At 36.9% G+C, this 10455-nt stretch overlaps 1 protein-coding gene across 5 annotated transcripts in view; it reads right to left on the bottom strand.

Moving 5' to 3' along the window:
• ptprz1a (protein tyrosine phosphatase receptor type Z1a) overlaps positions 1-10455 on the bottom strand; it is a 109233-nt gene that overhangs the window by 36803 nt on the left and 61975 nt on the right. For all 5 annotated transcript variants that reach the window (XM_007541662.2, XM_007541663.2, XM_007541664.2 and 2 more), the window contains exons 9-10: positions 5769-5953; positions 5294-5420 (exon numbers count right to left, since the gene is read on the bottom strand). In XM_007541662.2, the coding sequence (XP_007541724.1) occupies positions 5294-5420; positions 5769-5953 (312 nt within the window). The remainder of the gene's footprint in view (positions 1-5293; positions 5421-5768; positions 5954-10455) is intronic.

Below are 10455 nucleotides of genomic sequence, written 5' to 3'. Positions count from 1 at the left end.
ATTTCCTGAGACAAAGTAATATTCCTGAGGAAACTATCAAGACCATGCTGAGAGAGAAGGTATGAGCTGAAAAAAAAAAATCAGTATTTCAAAAATTAGTTTTTTTAAAGCACATGTCTAGCAATACAAATAATTTGCATGCAATTCTAATTCCATTTTTGTAGTTTTAAACAAATGATTTTTTATTGCCCTTATTTAGATTGATACCAATGTCATCCAGGTCATGACAGATGAAGAGTTAAAGAATTATTTGCCATCATATGGAGACCGCATAGCTCTGTTAGGATACTGTAAAAGAAAGGAAAATGGCCCCCCTAACAGTTGTAAATTAAAACTGTTTAAGCGCCTGAAATCAAAGATGGGTAAAAGAAGAACTGTTCATAGCTGCGGTACGGAAAAAGAATCAGATGGCTGTTGGCCTTTTCTTTCCAAATGGGAGAAATAGAGAAGGATCCATAGCAGATTTTGAAATAGATCTGAAAGATTATCAGGAAGTGGCAACTGATGACAAAACCAATGTTGGACAAATGTTTCATGTTACAAAAACCGACTATTCTCAGGTTTTACCTGACCACCCGTAAAAAGAAGGCTAACCAGTCAGTCAGTCAAGATGAAGTTTTGTCTTCACCTTTTTTCAGGATCAAGACAGTTCTCTGAATCAGCCCTCCTCTTCATCTGCTGTAAATGTTGGAACGACCAACCAATCTACAATATCCACAGAAGACTTCATATTTGTTGGAAACATAACAAATCATGACAATATTAACTTTTCACTTCATTCTGCAGAGCTCAGGGAGGATGATTTAGATAGCAGTAACATAGTGTTTCTAGGACCGTTTTCTGACGGTGAGCCACAGATTTTGGATGATACTTTGACAATATCCCCTCAATTCTCATCATCTGCCAAGGCAGTGAAGAAGATACTGGTAGTTCACAGAGGTCAGGTACTTCCTGAGCTTATAGCACACTTCTGTGATGATGGACTTCTAGATAGAGACTTCAAAATTCAACTTGTCCTGGCAGATAGAACACCTGAGATGGGTTATGATGACGGAGGAGTCGTTAGAGACTGTCTTTCTGAATTCTGGAAAGAATTCTATGATCAGTGTACTACAGGAAACACTTAAAGTGCCTTTTCTGAGACATGATTATGGACAACAGCAGTGGGACAGTGTAAGCTGACTAATTGTTTTTGGATGGACAAGAGAGAAATATCTTCCTATGAAGATTGCACCTGTCATACTAGAGCAAGCAGCTTTTGGACAGGTAAAAAGTGAGGTGGTGGAGAATTTCCTTAAGTGCATGCCTGAATCTGAGCGTTTTGTGTTTCAGTCGTGGCAGTCAGACTTCAGCAGTGTTGACAAAGAGGAACTGATAGAGATTCTTGATAACCACAGTTGCAGACGAATGCCCACTGCCAGCAATGTAAATGGAATCCTCCAGGAGTTGCACACAAAACACTTGTCCAAGAGCCTGCTTACGTTATTGAACAGTGGGCCAAAACACTCAGTATCACCAGGAACAGCTTCCAGGACCTTTCTTCATTGTATGAAAACTTGGAACCAAGTGCAAGAAAAGTTTTGAAGTCCATTGTCTTTCCTCAGGAAATGAATATTCATCAGAAGGATATTCAAAAGTATGTTAGCACGTATATCAGGAATGCAGATTTGCAGCATCTGTCCTTGTTTCTAAGGTTCTGCACAGGCTCAGACCTGTTCCTGGATAAGAACATTCTTATCGATTTCACAACGATTCAAGGGTTTCTCAGAAGATCGGTGTCCTTGAGCTGTCAATCTATTATGACAGTTATCCAGATTTCAGTGCTGAAATGAACAAGGTTTTGGAGTCTAATGTATGGGTCATGGACATTATTTAAAGTTTTGAAAGTGGCGGAGGTAGAGGGTGGAGATACATAGTTGTGGAACTCCGAAAAGAAAAAAAAAGAGATTAAGGTGGCTATTTAAAGTAACAAGTTGCCTATCAAGATCTAAGTAGATGTTTTGAAGATTTTCCCCCAAATTTGCTAGAGTTTAAGGTTTTAGAGATAACACTTTACCTGGGTGACATTATCCTTCCCAAACTTTCTCCAGATGTAATAAAAAGGATCAACTGTTTGTAATAGGTAAATGCTGGTTTGTGCAGCACAGCTGTTGGTTTGTTTAAGGATAGGTTGTCAAAACTCAACAAGGCTTCTTAGCACTACTCTTCTAAAAATGTCAATGATTTGGAATCTGCAGTGATTTTTGCTGCAAAAAACTGCATTGTTAATATTTTCTGTTAGGATTAAGTACAAAATGTTTGTACTTAATACAAACATTTTGTATTAAGTGTTGTCTTAGGCATTTGTAAGCCATGAGGTGTTGTCACTTATGAATGACATTTGGACTTTTACATATTCAAAGTTGAAGTTGGAAAAATCATAGAGCACAAACTGTTCAAAACTATTTTATGTAAATTGCTAAGGGGTCCTTTCACTCCCTACATATAATCTTTAATCTCTTAATGACTTTCAGTTGATAGAACACATTTACGTACATGAAGCAAGCATCTTTTTAAAGTTATCATTTGTAATGTAATCAGTACAGAATTGACATTGTCCACATTATCTCAAACATAAAAAAAAATAAATATGGCTACTTTACTGTTTTTTTTGGTTAAAAATGTGCAGCATTTAATGTCAATTACTTAATTATTATTGCCAAAGAAATGTCTTATTGTAAGGAGTAGAGTTATTCGACCACACATCCAGAAGCATTTTCAGATCTGTTGACTTTCAGGGGAGCAGCCATGATGCCAGACAACAAAATGTAGCTGACTTTTGTTATGCCATAATTAACATGTTAATTGTTAGCTGACATAATTAATCATAAGAGGCAAAGTGAAAATGACTGTGGGAAATGTTTAAAAGTTCACAGCCATAAAAAACAAAAATAGGAAATGTTTATTGTTGTATCTTTTTATGACAACTGTGTTGACAGTTGTACTTGTTACATTGCATTCATATTCATAAAAAATCGTTTTCTGATTTTTTAATAATGAGATACTATCTTATTATTATGAGATACAATCTCATTATTTTGAGACATTATCTCATTATTTTGAGATGCTCTCTCATTATAATGAGATACTTTATTATTTTTTAACAGAGTGGCGGAAATGGGCTTCCATATGATCTCAACCTGAAAGGACACTTAGATTGATTAGTGTGAGAACTGTGAACAACATCAGTGTCTCATTTCACCAATGTACATTTTGAAGAATGGTCAAAATGTCTGCTAAACCCACTCCCAGTCCTGAGACACATTTTCAATAAGAGCTGATGTTGTGATAGGAACAGGTGAGCCTACAGATCAGGAATGAGATGTCTTTAAATATCATGTGTATGAAGAAGTAAGTGACCCAATGCTTTTGTTAATATAGTGTACATTCAAGCATAAAAATCATTTTGTGCATAAACTCAGAGGACGAATTTCATTCTGACTTATTTCTTGTTGTCATAACAACAAACATGTAACGCTAAAAAGAAAAGTAGAGTCTTTAAGCAGCTTAATTTTCCATATTACTCAAACGTTTTATAGCATAATGACATCCATGAAACATTCTTGATGGAATTATTTGACGTGCTCAGTCAAAGCACGTCTGAGCACATGTCAAATAAGTTTCACCATCATATTTGTTGTGAACAGTTTTTGTTTATTCAATGCAATAATTGATTAAAGCGAGTCTTAATAAAGCAGCATTTAGAGGAAATGTGATGACATTTGAGACGGGTGTTTTCTCAAGATGGTGAAACTTTGATGTGTTTGGTTCCAACTCAAAATAACCATTTTAACCACTTGATAAAAACCAATATTTTTAAAATTATCAAATACCTGTTTATATACAAAACCCCATAAAATAAGCTGAACTGGAAGCAACAGTCTGTTTCAATGGCACTGCATTCTCATCTCATACATTATTACATTTATGCGGGCCTGAATACTACTGATTGACAATGAAATAGAATGCAGATTTTGCCCTTCTTAACAAGATAAAGAATTTATTTAACAGAAATTACAACTAAAATATTGAAAATCACAATCACTGCCATTTCTATGATTACATGTACTAAATCTGGAAACATACAGACAGCTATCTTACAGGAAGAGTCAGAAGGGACAGGTGCAAAAGAAAAATCAAAGCCAGAAACGCAAAACATGAACCAATGGACAAAAGTGAGGTATGAACTGTTTCTTAGAAAAACAGAAATCTGTGGGAAACATATTTGAAAAGAACACCGTCAGGCTAAAATTAAATAACAGATAAAATCATTTTAAAATATAGAGAAAGCCCAGAATAAAGAGAATGGAGGAGGGAGAGAGAGATAAAGATGAAGACAAGATTTAAAAGATTAAGATATTTTACGTTTCAGCTTTCATACACAGGTTAGACAGTGACTGCTAATAAAAACGGCAGAACTCCACTTCAGTCTGAACACACTTCTGTCATGGGAAATGTAGAGCAGAAAAATACCCACAGTTTAACTTCACTATTGTAGAAATACAACTGTATCAGGAAACATCAAAAAATGGAAGAGAAGTTATCAAAGAAAATATTTTCAGAATCTTTTTATAGAAATAATAATTTCAGGCTTTTCAGGCTACTTACTATGGCTCATTTTCTGATAATTAAATTGTTATTCTTGTATAAGACAATAACAAATTCAAGGAATGTAAAGAATATAAAAAGCATAAACTATGAATATAAATAAATAAATAATCCAGGACAGGACAATTCAAAGTGCTAGAAAGCAAAAGGATTTCTTTCATGTCATAGTTGTGTCAAGACAAGAAGGCCAGTTGCTCAGAATAGTACCGAAATATTACGTCAAAATATGGAAGTAGATCAGTCTGGTTTGCATGATGTAGAGCAGGGGTGGGCAGTCCTGGTCCTGGAGGTCCGGTGTCCTGCAACTCTTAGATGTCTCCCTGGTCCAACACACTTGAATCCAACAGCTGAATCTCCTCCTAAGTGCAGTCAGGTTCTCCAGAGTCCTGCTAATGACCTCATTATTTTACTCAGGTGTGTTGAAGTAGAGGCACATCTAAAAGTTGCAGGAGACCAGCCTGGAGTTAGGGTATGGCAAAGTAAGGCAAGCATAAATTCCATCCATCAATGATAAAGACCTGTGAACATGTTATAAGAAGCAAGAAGGACAGCTTTTTGCTCCTTTCTTTTAGGCTAAATGAAACCGGGGAGCTGAGTGAGAAATCTAGGAGCATCTATGTTTGGCATCAGGCGCGGTCGCTCTTACCAAGGTCATCGAAGGGCATGACAACTGTCAGCAAGTCACTCACGCGTCCACGCAGACCATTGGTGCAGATGGCCACCACTCGTATCTCGTAGGTAGAATTGGGCAATAAGTCATCTAGTATTGCCCCCTAGTGGTGAAAGATGAGATCCACTTTGACCGTACAGTTTAATCAACCCAACTAGTTCAAAACTAATTTTTCATTTCTCACAGTAGTTTGGTCATACTGTAGCTGCCATCTAAAAACTCTTGTATCTGGTAAGACTGGAGCTGAAGTTTCTAGGAAAACATTGTTGTTTGTCTGCATATGTGTGTTAGTATGATTCATTAGACACATTTATAATCAGTTAATACATATAAACTACAGTGTGATTCATAATAAATGTTTTACTTTGATTCAGTTGGCAGCTTATCTCAGTCTGAATGATGTGCTCTTGTCTCTAGTTTCTGTATGGTTAACTTTTGGATGATTACTCACAGTATCCTGATATCCATCGGTCAGGTATTCAGACAGGACAGAGTCCTCTGCCTTGGCCAGTTGGTAGGCAATGGAGTACTTCTCAATGTTGGCGTCATACACCGCCCGTGGCCGCTCCCATATCACCAGCAGGCTGCTGAGGTTCTGGGGAGCTGCCTGGATGCTCTCAGGCTCTGAACTGCACACTGACAGAAAAACACACCAAATTTAAATAAAGACATCAGGAAGCAATTGCTATCTGCTAGAAGATGTGGCATAACATTACTGACGCAAAAAAACATTGGAACCAGTTTATTTTTTATCAACTTTAACATCAGTATGAGACTCTAGTTGTTCCTACCAACATCACCGCATCACACAAAATTTGGATAATTTGTTTTACAAGCAGATAACTTTCATGTTTCTAATATTATACAGAATTATCAAAAATTTAAACTAAACATCAGCACCAACTAATATTTTATTATAAAAGATGTAACTTATATCATTGACCGTCTAGCAGGAGTGTACTGGAACACAGTATTTTCCAGAAGTATGACTTGAACATTTTCACATATTGTTGCATTTTAACCACAAATTTAATTATATGTTATTTGGATTTTATGTGAAAAGATGAATACATAGTTGTGAATAATTCTGAAGTAATTTTCAAAATGTTTTACTAGTAACCAATCAATCAAGTTTATTTGCATGGCACATTCCAGCAACAAGGCAGTGCAGAGTGCTTTACATAATAAAAATAAAAATGCAAATTCATAAATTACAGTCAACAATTTTACATTTTGTCAAGTGCCACCATTACACATCAAAAATGTTGTTCAGTATTTTATTAATTATGGTTTAAAAGCAACTCTAAACAGGTGGGTTTTTAGTCTAGACTTAAAGGAAGTCAGTGTTTCAGCTGTTTTACAGTTTTATGGAAGCTTATTCTAGATTTGTGATGCATAGAGGCTGAATGCTGCTTCTCCTCGTTTGGTTCTGGTTCTGGGGATGCAGAGCAGAACCAGAAAACCTGAGAGGTCTGGAAGGTTGGTACAACAACAGCAGATGTTTAATATTGTGGTGCTAAACTGTTCAGTAATTTAAAACTAACAGTGTTTTAGCGTATATTCTCTGAGCTCCAGGGAGCCGTGGAAGGACTTTAGAACTAGGTGATGGGTGATGGGCTCTATCTTCCTGGTCTTCCGTCTCTTTACCAAAGATGAGGGTCTGATATAACGCAGACTGGTACACTGAAAGCTTTACTTTTTGACTCTTCACTCACCATAACACATCAGAGCAGAGCCCATGTTGCTGCAGAAAAAACCTCAATCTGTCTGTTCATCTCTTGTTTCATCCAACCACCATGAACAAGACACCAAGATACTTAAACTGCTCCACTTGAGGCAGAAACTCACTCCCAATCCCAGTCACCTCACACTGAACTGTGAACCACTCCAGAACACGCTGAAGGTTGAACCCTGAAGAAACCAGTAAAACCAGATCATCTGCCAAAAGCTGCAGATAATCACATTGATCACACTGGCAACAAGCTTGACTTTGTGCCAACAATGCAGACACAGCTGTAGCTTTGGGCCTGCAGTGCTTGGATAGAACCCATCCAATTGCAGCACACATTTTAGTTTTAGGAGTATTTTTACTACGCTGTACTTTTTACTTTTAGTGGAATAATTTTATCATAAAGCATTGCTTCTCTTACTTGAGTAAAATTTATGGATTTCCAACCCACTGAAGAATACCAAAACTTCAACAGACACAGACACACACCTGCAATTTTTGTTAAAATTTCAGAAGATTTTTATTGAAAAAAAATATGATATGGAAAGGTTTTCTTTTGCCTGATTTTGTTAATTGTTTTTGTTATTTATATGAATTAGTCATTTTTGCTCTTAAAATACAAAAATTTCCATTTCACTTTACATTTTGGTCAGATTATGTAATTATTAAATATTAAACAACTAGTTTAATAGTTGTTTTAATAGTTTTAGTCTTGAGTAATTCTTGGATGACTACTTTTAACTTTCACTTGAGTAAAAATATATTGAAGTAATGTTACTTTCACTTGAGTACAATTTTTGGGTTCTCTGCCCACCTCAGGTTATAATGAAGCTGTAGGAGATCAGCAGTCAAGTAATTGTGAAATCTAGGTGAAGGTCTGTATAGAAGGCAGGGTTAGGTGCAGGTAAGTGCAACCCAGACAGAAATGTCATGGCCTCATTGTGAAATTGTGAAGTTGCTGGGACAGGTGAATGAGAGCGCTAGCATTGGTATGCTGAAAGATACATATCCAAATGCATTACTGTGAAGGTCATAGATCAGGTGTGTGTGGAGCAGAATATCAGGACATTTTTGTAGATGATGATCACAAAGAGAGGAGAAAGCGGTCCATAAACTGTCATGATGTGATGCTGGATGATTGTGGATCCAAATGCAGAACAGTGGATTTTTGTTCTGCATTTGAACAGAAATAGATGATGAAAAAGGAATTTAATGAAAATGATGAACGGCAATAAAGTTACAAGATTCCAACAAGCCAGGGCACAAACGCAAAACACAAAGTTCAATTAAAAGCAACCGGTAAAGAGCCACTAAGGAGACATGGGAAAGTGATGAGTACACAAAGGATCCAGTGAGGAGTGATTAAGAATGAGAAGCTTCAGTACCAGGGAGGTGAATGAACAAAAGACCTGGACTGATGAGCTAACTGACTGCAGGTGTGAGTGGAGGGAGCAGGAAGCAGATTGAGGGACAGAGAGACAGAATACAGATGGGAACAAAAAATAATTCTAACACAAAGAATAACTAGACAAAAAAAAAACCCAAAAAACTAATAAAACTAGTGTGACAAAGAATAACTGCAAGCAAGAAATAAACATAACTAGAAACACTAAGAAGAATTGAACCAGAGGAAAGCAGGAATAAGACAGATCTAATCAAACTAAGAAACTAACACAAAATAATAATGAAACTAGAATCAAGTCAAACTACAAAACATCCCAACAGCCCAGAAACCTAACAAACTGTGGGTAAAACCTTGAGAGCAGTGGCAGCAACTTGTGACAGGATCCTTTAGAACCAGAACTTGCCCTTATTTTTGTCACCTTGCCTTTAAGGTGGAGGAACAGAAAAAGGCTGTTGATGAGGCCTGATGCATCAACAACACAGAGTGGTGGCTACAAAGCTGAGCAGCAAATCAAACTTGGTGAAAAAGCTTAGACCAGCACACTGACGTTGGACGATGAGTTTATTAAGGTCAAAAGGGTCTCTGTACCTGAAACATTACCTGTTTAAATCCTAGAAACTTACTGAAAGCCACTAAACAACTCTGTGGGTATGAAATTTACTGGCGACCAGAGAAGAGAAGACAGGAGTTATATGAGCTCCCCTGCTTAGAAAGGTTAAAGAATATGCCATGCTTTTATGAACAACAAGCTGTATTCAAAAAAATTATAGTATTTCAAAAATAGTTTTTTTCATGTCAGACTGAAGCAGACGAAGCTGAGCAAAAACTGGCCAGAAGAACCAGTAAGGACGTTCCCTGATGACTGTTGTTTTTCTTTTATCACGATTAATTGAAATCTTAAGCCATATTAATAGATACAGATAAAGTATACCAGGCTGCTGCTGAACACATCTAGCTGTCCTTATCAAACTTGTAACTGATTTTATTGGTCTGACCGTTATTAGACACAGGGCCTCCAAAACATTTCTACAGTACTGGGAACGGTTGTGAGTGTCACTGAGGCTGAGGTCCCTGATTGGTTAATCTGATGATTTATTTCTGGACCTCTGTGTCTTTGTAAAGTTTATTCATATGACATTCGTGGTATAGAAACAAAATAACTGGTTTCCATCTGACTGCATAATGGAGTTTGCAGTTTATCTAAGCTGATGACAGATTAGCTTATCCGAGTTAAAGCTATGTTTAGCCTCTAACAAGCCCTTCTGCTAAAGCTTCTGATGACAGGAAGTCTTTTCTGACTTCTCAACATTTTATCGCCACCATTTCCATTTCAGATTTACCTTCTAGCAGCCAGAAGGTATATATGATATGGAATACTCAAATTTAAACAAAACAGGAAAGAGTTAAAATATTTACTGTGTTTTTCCAGAATGATTCTGGGTCAAACATAAGATTAACAGTAATACAGATGAAAGATAAGTCAGATCTGGGATTATCAGTGATTAAAAGGGGCAAAGGGATCTGTTACAATAGGTATCAGGAGGCTCAGACTGTGCAAACACTGACACACTTCCTTCTCAGCAGAGTTGAAATAAAATCTCTGCTCCCACTACTCACAGCTTCTTTCTTGTGTGCGATTATGTAACAACGCATACCCAGACATATCGGTCAGGAGAAAAACCTTTATGTTCTTCATTTGCTCTCAGGAAAACAGTTAAGGACAATTTTAGTGATGCATGGAAATATGATTTAGTTATGTTTCGTCCATACGTCCCTTAACCCTCCCCCCAAAAAAAGAAATACAAAACCCCAAAAGTATTAAAGTTGGACCTGGTGAGCCGATCAAACAGAACAAAATGGTACAGAATGGTACAGGGGCCAACCCTATACAGGGCCGTCGAAGCCCCTACTAGTACCGGACTAAAGCAAAAGGAACCTAATGCAAAAGATTGAAAACAGGACAACCGGTCCCACCAGACCAAAATCACAACGAAAAAACAAACA

This window comes from Poecilia formosa, unplaced genomic scaffold (assembly GCF_000485575.1).
Source record: "Poecilia formosa unplaced genomic scaffold, Poecilia_formosa-5.1.2 Scaffold622, whole genome shotgun sequence".
Taxonomy (NCBI): domain Eukaryota; kingdom Metazoa; phylum Chordata; class Actinopteri; order Cyprinodontiformes; family Poeciliidae; genus Poecilia; species Poecilia formosa.
This window is presented reverse-complemented; position numbering and strand designations above follow the sequence as displayed.